General features: G+C 49.0%; 1 protein-coding gene across 4 annotated transcripts in view; it reads left to right on the top strand.

Annotated features, from left to right (window-relative positions):
• Positions 1-17,335, top strand: part of PLEKHA7 (pleckstrin homology domain containing A7) — a gene marked incomplete at both ends in the record, with an annotated part of 209,079 nt that overhangs the window by 181,650 nt on the left and 10,094 nt on the right. For 3 of the 4 annotated variants that reach the window (XM_084238017.1, XM_084238015.1, XM_084238018.1), the window contains 9 exons: positions 7,584-7,652; positions 7,851-7,931; positions 8,780-8,929; positions 9,443-9,544; positions 13,936-14,044; positions 14,195-14,421; positions 14,994-15,182; positions 15,281-15,398; positions 17,217-17,320. In XM_084238017.1, the coding sequence (XP_084094143.1) occupies positions 7,584-7,652; positions 7,851-7,931; positions 8,780-8,929; positions 9,443-9,544; positions 13,936-14,044; positions 14,195-14,421; positions 14,994-15,182; positions 15,281-15,398; positions 17,217-17,320 (1,149 nt within the window). Of the gene's footprint in view, positions 1-7,583; positions 7,653-7,850; positions 7,932-8,779; positions 8,930-9,442; positions 9,545-13,935; positions 14,045-14,194; positions 14,422-14,990; positions 15,183-15,280; positions 15,399-17,216; positions 17,321-17,335 lie in introns of all 4 variants that reach the window. The other variant, XM_084238016.1, reaches the window with a different exon arrangement.

Genomic DNA, 17,335 nt, shown 5'->3' with positions numbered 1-17,335 from the left:
TGCTTCTGTTAAATGTATAACCCCCAGTAGGCCTGTAAGGGAGGTGGTGGGGGCTTTTTTTTTTTTTTAAATTGTGACTCAGAGACATTAAGCCACTTTCTCAAGCCCACATAGTTACTTGGGAGTTGGTATTTGGGTGTAGCTCTGTCTGAAGCTTGTGTTCTTAATCCCTTTGCCTCCCAGCCTCTCTTAAAATGCTGCTTCCACTTCTGTGAGTGCAGAGACATTACGTTTGTTCTGGAGTTGAGCTGGGGTCATTATGCTGGGAAATGCTTTTGATGTGAAATAAAGAAAGCTGTGAAATAGAGAAGCTGTGTGCCTCCTTGGGGGTTCACTAGTCAGGAGCTGTATGTGCCCAGAACAGTAACTGGTGATTGGACTTCTTGGAAATTGTCACTGTTTGTCATTGAAGACAGCTGTGTTGGTACCAACATTGTCCCTTGTCTGTAGCTGTTACTGCAGTTGCTAAGCTTCTCTGGGAACTAGTCCCCCACATGTGCACCCGCAGAGTGGAGGCGCTTGGCTTCCCAGCAGCACATGTAGGAAAAGATGCTGCCTTTGTGCTGTGTGAGTCATGGGTCTGGCGTGGCTGCTGGAGAGCCTGGCACTACCATGGGCTCCCTCCAAGGGATGGGTGCCCAGATCAAGGAGGCAGTGGGTCTGCTCTGCTCTGTCCAGACTCAGCTGGAGTGTAGGGTTCCCTGCTGGGTGTCTCACTTCAGGATTCAGGGGAGGGGAGGACTCAAAGACCATGCTGAGGAGTCTTTCAGGTGGGATGCATTTGTTTGCAAGTGTCCAAAACCAAGTCAACCTGCTAAGCCAAGAGGGGACCACCCTGGCTCATGTATGCAGGGGCTGCATCCCAGGGGCTCTGCTCAAGGCTCCTTCCCCCTGTCCTGTTGCTTGGGCTGCCTCCGTGTGGGCAGGGAAGATGACCACCTGCAAACTCAGGTTTACACCCTCGCAGCCCAGCCTCCCGAGGGGTGAGGGGAGCTGTTCCTAACAGGAAAGCATTGCTGAGCGCAAAGCAGCAGCAGCAGCCAGCACAGCTGCAGTGCAGAGTGGTGAAAGGAGGTAGGGACAACTCATATGAGACATAGAGGCGGTCTGTACAGCTTCAGAAACATTTCCGTGGCCCTAAGGGGGGGGGTTGACAAGTGGCTAACAGCCCCAAGTAGAAAGAAGTTTTTCTAAAAGGGCCACCTTAGTTGATAGTGAGCTCCCCATCACTGGGGTGCAACTGAGGCAAGATGAGCCCTGGGTAGGTGAGTGATTGGATAGGGAAATCGCTCCGCATATTGACTCTCCAGGTGCCATGACCTGCTAGACAGGGTGAGCTGATGCTGAACCCAGCTGGGGTCCCTGAGATGAGGCCTCTGTGGGCGCAACTGAATGGACCATCTCCTGGGTGTGGAGATGAAAGTGGGTTATAACTCTGCTGTGCCCAGGTTCTGGTGAGAGGGATGGCCCCTGGACCCCACAGGTTCACCTAGGGTTCCCTCTGTCCCTGTTTCAAAGTCCTCGGATTTAAGCATCCAGAGACCCCCTATTCCATCAGCTGATGTTCAGCTTCCAGAATCGTTGGTGGTCTTTGCTGTTCTCCCCACCTGTGTTGCAGGACTTTTTCCTCCTGAATGAACCTTCCTGCAGTGGTGCCACTTGGAGCACTGACTTGCAGTATCAGGGTGGGTAGGGCTCCACATTGACTTAGCACTTGTGCCGACCTGGCACTGTCTGGGCACTTGGTATTCATTCTCTCACTTAATCCCCTCAGCACCCCCAGCAATAGGAATTATTATTGTCCCCATCCTACCCACCATTGTGTCTGAGAGGTAACTTCTGCTACATTCTGTGGCTGGGATTGAGCCTTCTTTGTTGCATGTACTGTGTACTCTGCCCCTCCTAAAATTTTGTGTCTGCTGAATTGTATTTCTACATCGAAGTTCTGCTCTTCACAACCTTACCCCTTGACTGGGTCGAAAGAGTGGGTGAGGAAGTTTGCTTTTGTTAACAACTTGAATTGTTTTGATGAAACTGGGATGCGCAGCTGGGAAGGTGAGATTGTCTGCAGCCCCTCCAGTAGTGCCTTTGTGGGTAGACCAGGATGCAGTGAGCCCCAAAGAGGCCCCTGTCCTTGGTGAGAGATGTGTCTGCAGTGTCCTTGGGTGCCTGGACTCTAGACTCTTCGGGATGGTTTGATTCTGAGATCAGGGCTTCTTGTTTTGGGTCTGCTTCCAAAGTCAGTTTCTGGAGTAATGTATCTCTGGGACAACACTTCCTTCAGATCACTTGGGAGCTTGATTATAAAATGTAGATCTGATCTGGGGTGGGTGTGGTTCCTAATAAATTAGAATATCTGGAAATGGTCCCCAGAATTCTGTTTTGTTGCTTTTTTTTTTTTTTTTTTCCAAACCAAGCTCTGGGCTGGTTTTGTGCACACTGAAGTTTGATGTCTATTATCTGGAATAGAGATTAGTAACCCGGTCTATGAACTAGAACAGCCAGGGGGAACTTTTAAAATAATTATCAGTGCTTGGGTCTCTACCCTTAAAGACTGTTTTATTTGGTAATTTAGGTGTTACTCCTAAAAATGCCAAAACAAAACAAGCACCCATAATCTTCCTAAGGAGTACTAAAATGTAGCCAGAGAGAGCAATACTGTTTCAAAGCAGTGATTCTCAAAGTGGGAGTCCCAGACCAGCAGGGTCAGTATTACAGGAATTTGTTAGAAATGCAGTATCTTGGATTCCACTACAGACCTGCTGGGAGGGCATCTCTGGGGCCAGGTCTTGCATGTTAGCAAGCCCTTCGGTGATGCTGATACATGCTAAAGTTTGAGACCCAGTCCTTTCTGCACTTTGGAATCACCCAGGCAGGCTCTTAAGAATGCCCAGGCCCCATCTTAGGTCAACTAGGGAGTGTCTCAGAGTGGGACTCAGGCCTCAGCATTTTTTGAAGCTCCTCGGTAATTCCAGTGTTCAAGTTTTAGATTGAGATCCACTGTCTTAGTGGGTGTGGACAGTGTTCCCTCGAAGGAGTAGTGAGCACTTTGGATCATGGGTCAGACACACTTACATAGGTGTAGAGGCCAGGGTCTGAAGGTGGGAAATGTGCAGGGGTGAGACTCATGCACGGCACCACTCTAAAGAGTTGGGATGTTAACGTATGTAAGATTTTCAGATCTTAAATGTATGCAGTGAGGGAGGAAGAAGGAAGTGAATCGAAAGCGGTGTGTTGCCTGCCATCGGCAGAGAACCAGGGAGGAAAGGGGCACTGAGATCAGCATGCTCAAAGAAACTGGCCTGCACCAAGATCCTGCAGATGGACTTCGTTATCTCCTCTTTTATATGTGAGGAAACCAAAGCCTGGGAAAGTCTGGAAGCTGGAAGGAGCATAAGGTGTCTGAAATTCAGTCGTTTCAGTTGCATAGCACACATCCTTCTCCAAATTTCCCCTTTGCTAGCTCCCCAAATTCTGGCTCCTTCAAGTGTCATTTGATGTCTCACTTGTTACGTTTTGTTGTATTTGCCTTTTTGTTTGGTACAGATAAAAAATAATGAACCTTTGATCAACGTGCTTTACAAAGTGCTGAAGAAGTCAGCACGGGGCTGTCGGCCCAGGAGAAGCGTAAGATGATGATATGTGTCTCCAAGTGGGGCCATTCCATCGCTTCTGGATCACTTGCTTAACTGGGGTGCTCTCCTAACTGCCCCAGGCTTCCTGCTCATCATTTCAGTTTATTTTCTTTGTATTAATCTCCCTTCAGCATTCTGGCTGATGCACCAGGCTGAGCCTCTCATCTGTGATGTTCTGTGACTCCATCTTCTTTGCTGCCATGGGGTGCAGGGCTTGCCTCGCTTGCCTCCAGTTGTGTTGTGTTCCCATCCGCGCTCTGCCCCCATGCTGAGGGCTCACCTAGACAGAGACTAGTGTGGTCTGTTAGGAGATTCTTGGGAGGGAGCAGCACTTCCCAGAGACCTTAGAGGAACCTGGTATCCTCAGATTCTACCATGGGCCTGGCTTAGGATAACTCCCCCTGGCAGAGTGTTGATGTTTGAAAACATGCCAGAACTATTGGATTGTCAGAAAAGTCACGATGTGCTTTTTCTGTTTTTCAAGCAAAAATGCATCACAACTTTTCCAGCAACCTAACAGAACAAAATAGGCCTCCCACCTCCCCTGTGACGCAGAAGTAGTACATGAGATGTGGCCAGCTTTTGTAGCTTTCCAAGGAAGGCCGCAGGTTGGGACGCAGGTGATGTGTCTGGCTATCCCCAGCTCCAAGGAAAGGGGTGCTGGGATGTGGTGGAGGGGAGGTAGGATTCCGGGTGGCCTATGGCAGACACTTTCCAATAGATGAGTGCCTGCTGATTTTATTTCTCTCATGACGGATGCTGGGGACCCACAGTTGACATTTTAAATGTATTTAAACATTGCTCTCACAAACTGCAATTAAAAAAATTAGATGTGATATGCCACCTGAGGTTATTTCATAAAATTCAGAGCCTGAAAGACCTCTGAGCTGTGCAAACACTATCAATAGCTATCATGAGAAAGCTGTGGAGCCACATTCTTAAAACTTGTGACCTTTATACCATAGGGAGTGGTCTTGCGCCATGACCACAGCCAGCTTGGTTTTGTTACAGTCACAGACACGTTAGGCAGACATTTTCTGAATATCCTCAATATGCTAGTCCTGGGCTGGACTGAGGATTCAGAGAAATACCTCTGGTCCCCACAGGCACTGCTAATTAGATTACTGGGTAGTGCGGGGAGGGGGGGGTGTGGCTGGCAGAACACCATCACCCGAGGACCAAGCCCCAAGTTATGAGGGACACAGGTGAGGGAGGAGTTCCCCGAAAGGGCAGAGACCCAGCAAATGTGTCACCTCTGTTGAGTCCCTAATCCTAACAAAATTAGTCATTTGAATTCCAGCCACACATTAAAAGGGCATGAGAGAAAAATACTTCTAAATGAAGAGGGACTGCCAATATCCTGCTGGAGAGATGGAAACATATATGTGTATTTAAAATGGAAATGAAAGCACAGCGATTTGGAGGCACTTTGTCAAGGGGCACTTCTAAGAAACTATATGACTGATTTTTATAATGACTGATTCATCCTAAAAATGGTTGAATTTATATTCAGTGTTCTGTGAAGGCAGCAGAACACGTACTTTGAGAATGCTTTCTGTCAAAATGTTTAAAAGATTGAGTTTCTCAAAATGCTCTTTTTGTGTGGAATACCTCTCTCCTTTCCTGATGGTGCTGGGTAAATGAGGCATTGCTCAATTAGATTCTCTGCCCTGCTATTTAAGTATCAGAAAAATATCATCTATAAAATGCTTCAATGAAATAAGGGGAAGAGCTTTGCTGGGAGGGAAAACTCCCCAAAGCATATCTCAGTTTAAAAGGAATTTCCGCCTAGGAAATGAACCAAGGGTCACTTAGTTGGAGACCACTCAAGGCTCTTTGTCCCCTTTGCTGGGGGACTGTTACACAAAATGAAGACCTCGTACCTTTATCTGCTCTCCAAGTGCTGCGTGGGAAGCTGAGATGTTTGAGGGTCACCAGGCTTAATCCCACCCCGCCTCTCCCCTTCCACTTTCTTCCCTCCCTCTCCCCTTGCCCTGGAAGCAGCCAGCTTGGCCTGCTGGTTCGTGAATTGTCGCCATAGTCCATGTCCTGTGACTGTGTGTGTTAGTGTGCGTACACGTACTCTGCCAGTTTGAAGAGCAGAATTTGCTGGAGTTCTACTTTTCCCAAGAACTCTGACCTACCTGTGCTTTTCTTTAGCCAACCTGCAGTGCAGTAAGCTTTTGCAGAGTGCCTACTGTGTGCTAGCCTTGCGTTCTAGGCTGACCATAAGTAAGCCTCTGCTCTGTTACCAGAGGTAGCCAGGGAATTGGGGGTGGGTGGGTAGGGTCTGCAACCCAAACTCAGTCTGCAGCCCAAGTATGAAGAGGCCATTCTCCCTTGACCTTTAGATTTGCTGAAGAGAATTGTCAGGGAGAGAGAGTTTATGACACTTGTGAGCATGGGTGGCTTGAACACTGAGAGGAATACTTGCTGATACAGATCTTTCTCTTAATATGGGGTTATGTCTGACACCCATCGTAATTTGAAAATATAGTTGAAAAAGCATTTAACTCACCCACCTACTGAACATTAGCCTCATCTGCCTTAAACATGCTCAGGCACTTACATTCCTGCAGTTGGGCAAAATCCTTTACCGAGTCTAAATAGTGACATGTTGACTATCTCTGACACAGTTGGGCATTTTGTAGATAGCATGGAATATGAAAACACAGAACACAATATCTAGAAAACTCTGGCCGCGCAGGACACTATAGAGTATGGGTTGTTCATCCTCATGATCAACTGGCTGATGCGGAGCTCTAGCCTGGGAAAAGGTCAAAATTCAAAGTATGACTTCTCCTAAATATCACTTTTGCACCATCATAAAGTAAAAAATTCCTAAGTAGAACTACAGTAAGTTAAGGACTCTGTTTATTTCTGCCTCTGATTCTCATTCATCAATGTACTGAACTTCTTTAGTTGAAACAGGAAGAAAGTGAGGGCCATTTTTCTAGCCACTGTCTGTGCGTACACACTGGAACCCTCAGCAAAGCACACACCCTGCCTGTCTCTGCTGTTGTTAATTCCACCTTCCGTTTTCATCATGGTGAGATGTGCAGAGTTCTGCAAGGGGTATGTTAGACCTGGTTATCCCTGACTAAGGCGTGGCCTTGGGGATACATCTGTGAAAAGTGCCCCACCCCTGCTCAGCTGGGTGAATTTGCTGCAATTCTGGGGGGAATGAAAACATGGGCTCAAGCACTGGATTTAGTTTCATAGGAGTCAGTGAGAGACGGGCCTTTTATTACCCATGTTGGGTCGAGAGAGGGTTGGGCGACATGAAATCCTACTGGTCTGTAAATTTGGGTGACTTTTGCCTGCTGCTTTGTGGTTGCCTTTCTTGAGAGAGCAGGGTAGCCTCGTTTATTCAGGATCAATTAGAACTCCAGCCAGAATTATCCAGCCTCCTTCTTCCCTTGACCAGATCCTCTTCCTAAACAGTGTTGGTGAGGAAGGCAGACCTTACTCAGGGTTGCTGGGCTGCGCAGGGACTTCCTTAAACTAAGGCTTGACAATTGAGGTGGGGGGGCGGGCTCCTCCTGGGCCACGTGCCCCTCTGCTCTGGGTTCTGTCACCTGTGTTTGATGCAAGGTTTAGTAGCAAAGATCTCTCATCAGTAGCAAATCCTCTAAGATTTATACTAAATTCATTTTGGGCAAATATAACCATCCGCCTAATGATACTATAACTGCAATGTCTGTATTTTCTGTAATTTGGGAAACTTACAAGGGCTTCTTAGATCTCAAGAAGGATTTGGTTTTTCCCTAAAATGAAAGAGGCATGAAAGTAAAGTGCATATCGCCCAAGCTTTAACTCCTTTCATGCTGTGACCCTCCCTCCCATTGCCGAGACTTCCATATCCATCCATCGTGGGGCTAACTTTCCTTGCTGAGTTATGAGCAGGAACACCATGGTAAAGTCTCCTTTAAATTGTTCCCCTCCCAGATGACAGGCCGGGACCTTCTCAAGGACCGAAGTCTAAAGCCAGTGAAAATCGCCGAAAGTGACATTGACGTGAGTGAACATGGTGTCAGGCTGCCCCCCTTGGCTGCCCGCTGGCTGCCTCCCCTTGGCTGCCCGCTACCCCAAACCCAGGGTGGGAGTTCCAGGCAGGGTTTAGATGGTTCTGTAGCCAAAGGCTTTCGGATCACACTCCAAGGCCATGCCCCTTTTCAGCACCCCAGGCCCTCTCCAACCTGTTCTTGCTCGCAGGTCAAACTGAGCATCCTTTGTGAACAAGACAGGATCCTCCAGGATTTGGAAGACAAGATACGAGCCCTCAAGGAAAACAAAGTACGCATCAGTTTTGTATAATCTTGGGCTGGGTAGAGGGGGGCTTTGTTGCTTGTCTTTTCTCAGACACAGACTGGACTTTCATGTTAGTACTGAACAGCAGGTGTTAGTTTATCCAGAGCAAGTCTTTGGGTTTAAAAGGTATTTCATGGGGGTTTCTGTCTGAACCTGGAGGAACTCTTACAGGGATCAGTCTGATTTCTCCAAGTCCTACTTTCTGCCCCCTCCCCTCTCAATTCTGCTCTGGCCCCCATTCCCTGGAGGCTCTGAGAAGGAGAGTCTGAGAAAGGAGGGCTCTACTGACTGGTATGTGATGACCTCAGCTCCTGAACCCCAAGGAAGGGGCTACTTTGGAGAGAGTAGTTGCAGTTCTAACAGGGTAGTGACCTCGCTTTCTAAAGTTCCTTTCCTCCTAGGATGAGGGCTGTGAGGAAGCAAGTATGGGTGGGAGGGTAGGTCACCAGGGCTTCCCTGATGTTTGGCCCCAGACACTTAGTGTAAGGTTTTTTTTTTTTTTTTTGTATTTTTAATAAAACACTTTATTTGTGGTGCTAAGATTTGTAACATGCCCTTTTTCCCAGGAGCTGAAAGCATTTTCCTTGACTTCTTAGTTTATCCCATAAGTAGATGGTCTTACACCTACTTTATACATCAGGAAACTGAGGAGCAGAGCTCTTATGTGATTTGCCCACTCAGTGGATGGAGTCAGAGCTAGAATCAGAGATCCTGTCAGGCTTCTTTCGGCCTCAGTTGGGCCCAGCAGGTCTGTTTAGTTCCTGGAATGGTACGGGGAATCCTCCTGGGACTGTCCTGCTATCTTCTTGCTCTCTGGCCCTTACCTGGTACAGGACCAGCTAGAGTCCGTGCTGGAAGTGTTGCACAGACAGATGGAGCAGTACCGGGACCAGCCCCAGCACCTGGAGAAGATTGCCTACCAGCAGAGGTTGCTGCAGGAGGACCTCGTCCACATCCGGGCCGAGCTCTCCAGAGAGTCCACTGTGCGTAGAGGGTGTGGAGGGTGGCAGACACTCCTCTTCTTGACCCCCAGGATGGTCTAGGAAGGGGATTGTTTTTCTCATCTTCCAAACTATAGCTGAATTGGTGGTGAGGGGTGAGAGTCTTATCATTTACCTTGCCCAGGGGTGACATGTCTGTCCCCAGTCATGTGTTAGGGTACCCTGTTTTCCATCAGCGACTCCTGGATGGCTACAGTAACCAAATTTCTCTGAACTGCCTAGAAGGCTAGTCCCCTGATCTGTGTGCAGTTTATTCTAAATGTCAACACATCTACTTCTTTATTGTCCATCTGATGTGGTACAGGCCCTCTCTGCCCAGGAAGCAAAGCATTCCCAAGAGGGGTGTTGGGGGAAAATATAGCTGGCCAGGGTTGGACTAGGTACTCTGGACTCCCCTCTTTCCATGGTTGGGTTAACAGTGGACACCTGTGCATCTGCCCACGAGGCCTGGGGGCTGGGGATAACTAAGAATCAGAGCATTTCCTTGACCAACAGGAGATGGAAAATGCTTGGAACGAATACCTGAAGTTGGAGAGTGATGTGGAGCAGCTGAAGCAGACCCTGCAGGAGCAACACCGAAGAGCCTTCTTTTTCCAGGTATCAGGGGCTCTTCTTCCTTCTGAGCTCTCATTTTTATTGCTTTCACCCATGGGCACTGTGAGTACTACTGAGGGCCCTTCTCCTCTGCCCCCAGAGCTAAGACATTTACCACCCCAGCTCTCCCTTGGGGATGCCTTCCCCTGCCATGGCTGTGATGAGAAGCATTACCCTACCAGCTCCCTTCGCCTCTTTGCTGCCAACAAGAAGCTAGTGGGCATTTTTGTAAGGGTTTAACTATTAAGTATTTTGGGGAAAGCCCCAAGTAGAGACAAATACCAGACTTCAGAACCTTATACTTGAGAGGAATCTGTGTTCTTGATCCAATCTTGGGTTCCTCTCTACTCATTTAGGCCACAGCCCTTCCCTCCCTCCTCCAATTCCTGATGATATATGTGATCCAACCTTTTCCTGAAGAATAGAGAGAATCCAGGCCCATGGAAGTGTCTCTGGTCCCCAGGCAGTCATTGTATTTCTGGAGGCCAGGCCAGGAGACAGCCAGTTACTGTCTCCCCTGCCCCATTCAGGAAAGGCAGCCTTAGGTCCCTGCCCTCCTCTGTCCTTAAACACCAGGCCACCCTTTTGATAGCTGCTTTTGCCCCCATAGGTGAGAAAATAGGCCCTGTGCCATTTCTCTTTTTATAGGTTGGGGCCCCAGCTGCCCAGCATGTCCTCATTTGTTTTCTACAATTTCCCTTCATTTGAGTTGATAACATTTTCCTCCTTCTTAAAATTGTATGCCTAGAACTTAGCACAGTGGCTTGAAAATACTAGGTGAATATTGTTGGCAAAGACCTTCAAACAATTATTTCTAGTTACTAGTTCCTTGAATTGGCCTGTCCTGTCATACCTATCCTCTTGGACATTCATCATCTGCATTAAGTTTAGGAGCAATAATTTTAGCCTTTCATTCCATGTGTTTCTATAATTATACAAGTGGCACATGAATATATCTCTCTGAAAGGACCAATGAAAAGCAGAAACAAAAAACAAAGCTCCCTTTTCCTCCCCCTTTTTGCCTGGTTCCCTATAGTCAATCAGGGGATCAGTTTGTACTGTTGCCTTCCAGACTGTTTTCTATGCATTTCTAGACATATATAGAATCGTATAGTTTATTTGGGGATGGCAGTTGGGTTTACTTAAGGAAAAACCACCCTTATACATTTTGACATGCTTTCTTTGTCATAACTTTATGTTGTACAAATCTTCCCAGACAAGACACCCCCAAGTGTGTGCTGCCCACTATGGTAGCTATTTACATTTAAATACAAATCAGTAAAAATTAAAATTATATTCCTTAGTCAGACTAGAATCATTTAAAGTGCTCCATTGTCATACGTGGCTTGTGGCTGCTGTATCAGACAGCCTGGATTACAGAAGATGTCCATAATTTTAGAAGGTTGCTTTGGACAGAGTTGATGGAAGTAAATGAAATTAAATGAGTTCTTCTCAACTGCTATATAGTATTTCATAATCTGAATATACTGTATTTAGCCATTCCTCTTATGCTGGGCATTTATGTTATTTGCAGCACTTTACTTTTATAAACTATGCTACAACAAACCTGTATATAACTTCCTCCTCAGGCTGGTTTACAAGCATTTACCTAAGGTAGGCTCCTGGGAGTAGACCTGCTAGTTTGAAATGAGTGTCCACCTTAATTGTTAATGGATACCACCAAATCTCTTGAAACCGTGCACTCATTTGCCCTGCCACCTACAGTGAGTGAGATTACCGACCTGTTTGCTCATATCCTCTCCAGCACTCGATGCTATCAGTCTTTTTAGTTTTTGCCAGTGTGCTACCTGGAAATAAAAGAACATCTTGTTTTAATTTGCACTTATTTAATTACCAGTAGGTTAAACTTCTTCCATGTGGTTATAGGCCCTTTGCATTTCTACTCTTATTTCATAGTGATTTACTATACAGCAGACCCAGAATCCTTTCCTCCCTGCAACCCCCCTCAAAAAAAAAAAATGGGTACAAATAACCCGTCTTGTGGCAGACTCCCTGGAGAACTTGGTCCCTAAGTTATGAGGCCAGTGTGAAGCCTGTGGCTTGATTTCCCCAGCCCAGTGGCATTGCTCATGCTTTTCCCAAGTGCCACTGTGACCTGGGAAGCTCACAAAGCCCTTCTTTCAGCAGACTCTGTGCTCACTTCCTTGCTGTAACCCTAGCCCAGGTGAGCTAGAATTATAGCAGTAAGTCATTCACTCTGGAGCTGTGCTTGAGCCCCTCAGACGAATTCACCCCCCTTTAGCCAGGGTGGGCTGTGAGAACATTCATAGCATTTTTCAGTGAAGAGGAGTGGCTTTATTAGGACATCTTGACAGCCACCTAGGCAGAAGTTCGAGGATAAAAGAACATCCAGGTAACTGTGGGAGGCAGTGAGGCAAGGTGAGGTGAGGTGCCTGTAGGTCTCCCTCCTTTCGGACAAAGAGCTCAAGCCTTTGCCGATGCCATCACAAGAGCCTTCCTGCCTATCGTGGTGTGAGCATGATCGGAATGAAACCCCACTCCATTGCTCCCCCAAAACTTCCTTCATCTTGTCATTAAGTTCTGAAATTCCATCTCCCCTGGAGAAAGAGAGAAGTTCTCTGACTCCTGTTCCTTTCTTACACGCGGCCTGGACAGAAAGGCAAGATGGGGGTGGGGTTAGGGACAGACAGGTAGCAGTATGCCAGGCGACCTGCCGGGGGAGGACAGAGGAGAGAGAGTTGATTTTAATTCCATTGTCCTCCTTCACCTGTTCCCAACACTCCACCTGGGGACCTCGGCTGTAGAGATAATGCCGTTAGCTTAGACGCACACTCTGTGTTCAGTGGCACATCTGTTTTAGGACACGCAGACGTCAGTGTGGCACTAAGCAGCAGCCAATTTGCTTGTCTCTCCTGAGGCAGTGTGTCCGTGTTAGAAGGGTGCAAAGAGGGTGAGCATGTGAGCCCCCTTAGGACAGTGGGCTTCGGACAGCTGTGGTCTCAGCTGTTGGAAAGCGTTTGATCAGGAAATTTTACCCCGTTGGTCCCTTGTTCATTCAGCATACACGCAATGAGAACCTGCGGAGCACATGGCCCTGCGGGGATGCGTCTGGAGCCCATGGTCTAGTTGAGGAATTGGACCCTTTGTCTAGTGGTGGCTGAGGGGTCCCTTGAGAGGACAGGGGGTGGGGAGTCTTCCTTTTTAAGTCCGTGGGGTAGGACCATGGCTGTCCTCCCCCATGATGACTCGAAAATCAAAATCACACTCTTTGATGTTTATTCCCTTATTGCTCACCTCTTTGCAGGCCTCTTCCCGTCTGGTCTCGGTGGCAACTTGTCAGTGTGCATTTATTTATGTAGTCTGGCTTTTATCCTGTTGTACTTTTTTAAAAATGAGAGTTTTTTTTAATATAAGTTACATACTATAAAATTCACCATTTTACAGTATACAATTCAGTGGTTTTTATGGTAGATTCACAGAATTGTGCAATCATTGCCACAATCAATTTTGATAGCATTTTAATTATCCAGCAAAAGAAACTTTGTCCTATTAGGAGTCCTCCTTCATTCTCCCCACCCCTGTTCTGACCAACCACAAATCTGCTCTCTGTCTTTATGGAGCTACCCAGTCTGAATATTTCACATAAATGGAATCCTCCAGTAGCTGGCCTTTTGTCTGACTTCTTTCGCTAAGTGGAATGTTTTCACGGTTCATTTTGTTGTGGCAGACATCGATACTTCTTTTCTTTTATTGCCACATAATATCCACTGCCCTTTGTACTTTTAACTGAACCCCAAATCCCAGGATTCAGCTTTGTCTTTGAAGAATGTTCTTTATAATCTAGGGATGGTGGCAGCCTTGCCTTTGCTTCCCTTCTGTGTGGTTGCCTGAGACAGTCTGTGAAGATTGTGGTAAAATACGTCTGAATGAAAGGTGTCATCTTGGCCTTTTTTTTAACACTTAAACCATTGCTGTGCACGCAATCTCCAGAGCACTCTTCACCCTGCAAAACTGAAACACTGCCCGGTAGGCACCCATGTCCCATTCCCTGGCCTCCAGCCTCAGGTCCTTGCTCTTCCAATTCTGAATTTCTCTTCTCTAGCTAACCTCATGCACAGGAAGCGTGCAGTATTTAGAGCAGTCTGTTGTTAAGTCAGGTAGAACTAGGGGATGTGGCATGGTGAGCATTCCTTTGAAAGTCCCTCCTTTGGACCTTGGGCATTTTCCGTCTGTTCTTTTCTGTGAAGTGTAAGGCAGACTTGGCTCTCGTCTTGACAAGGTTTCCCAAAGGGCTGTTACCCTCCCAAGGTGAGAGACTTTGTCTGCAGCAGCAGCAGCAGCAGCATAAATCCTAAGAAAGAACTTCTGGTAAGGAGCTAAGAAGGACATGGGCCACCACCTTGTCTTCTCAGGAGAAATCACAGATACAGAAGGATTTGTGGAGGATTGAAGATGTCACCGCGGGCCTGAGTGCAAATAAAGAGAATTTCAGAATTCTGGTGGATTCTGTCAAAAATCCAGGTGAGTGGGCCTTAGTCGTGGGGTTGGGTGTTGGACGGTGGGGTGTCCTTGGGGACGTCTGGGCTTCCTGGTACCAAGTCACCCCTCCTGTCCTCTGAGGGAGAGGGTCTTGGATTTACCCCATCCTTTTTCTCCTTCCACACCCCTCAGAGAGAAAAACGGTGCCTTTGTTTCCTCACCCGCCTGTGCCTTCACTCTCGACTTCTGAGAGCAAGCCGCCCCCACAGCCCAGCCCTCCCACCAGTCCCGTGCGGACCCCTCTGGAGGTTCGACTCTTCCCCCAGCTGCAGACCTACGTGCCGTACCGACCTCACCCGCCCCAGCTGAGAAAAGTCACATCGCCCCTGCAGTCACCCACCAAGACGAAGCCCCCAGTTGTGAGTACCCGTAGCCGGGATCTGCGCGCCCTCATTTTCCCTCTGACAGATGATTGTCCAGATCTGGCTCAGATCGGCTTCCCTTGGGAGAGAAGCTTGGGAAACGTGGGGAGGCAGACCACCAGGATCTTGAGAGAGCCCTGAACCACAGTGCCCTGTGCTCCCAGAACTGGAAAGGCCTTTCAAGATGATCGAGCCCAACCTTCCCACCTTGTCGCTGGGCAAACTGGGGCCTGGCAAGAGGAAGTAACTGTGCCGAGTAGGGTGGAGTTTGTGACATGCTATTCCCGGCTGCCCCAGCCCCATGCAGACCTGCAGCCACATAGCCCATGGGCCACAAGCTCCTCCCAGCACAGGGGTGTAAGAATCGGAGGAAGAATGAGCTTGGAGCAGGCATCCCCCTTCCTCACTGCTCACCCAGGGGAAATGTCAGCATCTCTTGGCTGAAGTGATCGTGCGCTGCAGGCCCAAGTTGCCTGTCCCAGCCCTCCCGTCACTGCTGTGCTGACGCCACTCGGCATGTCCCCTCAGCTCCCTCTAACTGCCCTGGTTCTGGTTCTTTTTCTGAGCAGGAAGATGAGGCCCCTCCGAGACCCCCACTCCCTGAGCTCTACAGCCCGGAGGACCAGCCCCCTGCTGTGCCACCTCTGCCCAGGGAGGCCACCGTCATCCGGCACACGTCAGTGAGGGGCCTCAAGCGGCAGTCGGACGAGAGGAAGAGAGACCGGGAGCAGGGGCAGTGTGTGAACGGGGACTCCAGGGTGAGTGGAGTGGACCCCTGGGGCTGCCCCGCTGCCTGTGGGGAGGGAGAGGGCGGCGTGGTGCTGGGCAGGTATGACGTCCCAGCCTCTGCCCACAGGCGGAGCTCCGGTCATATGTGAGTGAGCCTGAGCTGGCGTCCTTCAGTGGGGACCAGGCCCAGCCCTCCCTGGGGCTCGTGGGCCCTGACAGCAGGTACCAGACGCTGCCAGGCAGAGGTAAGGCTGGACTTTCTAGGGACTCTTTCTGGGACTCCCGCCACGACTGCACTGCTGCTCCCACCCTCACCCTGTCCTTCACACCCTTCTTCCTGCCTCTGTTAGGGGCTCTGGGCTGCAGGGAGAGCCCCAACCTTCCTCCTCTGGCTGACACCACAATTCTCTTCCTCTTACGTCTGTCCCCCAGAACAGTGGTGATAGCTGCTTTTTTGTAGACCCTTAATTGATAATCATAATAATCCTATGAAGGAAGTACTGTTATTCCCATTTAGAGATAAGAAAACCAGAGAAATTAAATAACTTGCCAACTAGCTGGTAAGTAACGGAGTCAGAATACAATCCCAGTCTCCTGGCTCCAGAGCCGCTGCACCCTGCAGGCTGGGGTTTCCCTCTTGTGTGTCACTCTAGGACTCAGTGAATCCTTTCCGCAATCCAGCACACATTTCTCCTCAGCTGGGCCACCTTCTCATTTCCTCCCCTATCCCTTCAAGATGGGAAGAGAATTAAGCCCTTAGACTCACCTGCAACTCATTTTTCCCCATAGCCAAGTGCTCAGAAGTCCCCCGAAAGAGAGGTCTCCCAACCTTCCTGCACACGGGCCTCCTGAGACCCCTCTGCAGACTGGCTGTGGTCCCTCAGCTTTTCTCACTTCTTGCTCCTATCTGCTCCCCAGGACTGGGGGGCGGGGGGTAGGTCACGTGCTTTCCCCCTTGGCCAGGGATGAAAGGGAAGGACACAGCTGTGGTTCCAGCACCTTTGGGGTGATGTGACTCCCAGCCCATCACACTGCCTGGATTGCTGCATCTTGATCTGGTCCCTGGAAGATGTAGGCTCTGGATTTTGCTGAGTTAGGGCTACAGCAGCCCTTGACACTAGGCCAGAGGACCCTGTTCCCTTCATTTATCACAGCCCAGAGGCCTTGATCAGCGGCAGTACTGGTGGTCTTTGGGCAGGACAATTCTTGGTTGCCTGGAATTCTCTGAGCCTTACAGGACATTTAACTCTTCCCATGCTAAACGTGTGATGCCAGCTTCTAGATGTCAGGGACCACCCCTGACTAGAGTCGCTGGTAGTAGAGAAAGCACAGGCACTCACCAGCCGCCAGGTGAGAGGATTCCTCTACACCATAGAGCCCAGACATGGGAAGCCCCTGGTCGGCAACACCCCTATATGTGAACTTGGGCAAGTTCCTTGACCTCTCTAAGCCTATTATCTGTACCTCTGCAATGGTCAAATGAGGCTTGCTTAGGGCCATTGGGCAAGATCTATATCTAATATGCAGCACAGTGCCTACTTGGTACATAGTGACCGCTCCATAAATGCTCAGTGCCTTCCTCTTCCTTCATTTATTTATTCATTTGGTCAGCCGTGGGTTGTGGATTGCACCATCTAGCTAGACAGGCGTGTTAACACTTGGCTACTGAAGAATATAGGGCATCGGTGGTCTGCCTGGGGCTTCTGAGAAGGTGTCACAGAGCAGACATCTAAGTTGGATCATGCAGGATGCAAGAGTTCAAAAGGAAGAAGGGAGGAAGGTCATTCCTCCCTCTCCCTGCTGCTCGACTAAGCAGCCTAGGTCTTCATGTGAGGGAAAGATAGGGTGGTCCATTGATCTGCAGGAACAGAGGGTGCCCCGGGATGGCCTCTCATCCCTCCCACCCTCTACCTGGGGCCTTGCTTTCCCAGGCTGTGGGCAGAAGAAGGGTGGGGGGTGACTGCATCCTTGTGGTTCCCTCCTGGAGTGGGAGGTGGTCAGGGAAGGGTAGTGACCTGTCGGCCCCACCACAAGTACACTTGCCTTTCTCTTTCTTCACTAAGGGCTCTCGGGGTCCACGTCACGGCTCCAGCAGTCTTCCACCATTGCGCCCTATGTCACCCTCCGGAGGGGTCTAAATGCCGAAAGCAGCAAGGTGACCTTCCCTGTGAGTGACCTGGGG

This window comes from Talpa europaea (genome assembly GCF_964194135.1).
Source record: "Talpa europaea genome assembly, chromosome: 1".
Lineage (NCBI taxonomy): Eukaryota > Metazoa > Chordata > Mammalia > Eulipotyphla > Talpidae > Talpa > Talpa europaea.
The sequence above is the reverse complement of the archived record's forward strand: the minus strand, read 5'-3'. Positions and strand labels throughout refer to the sequence as shown.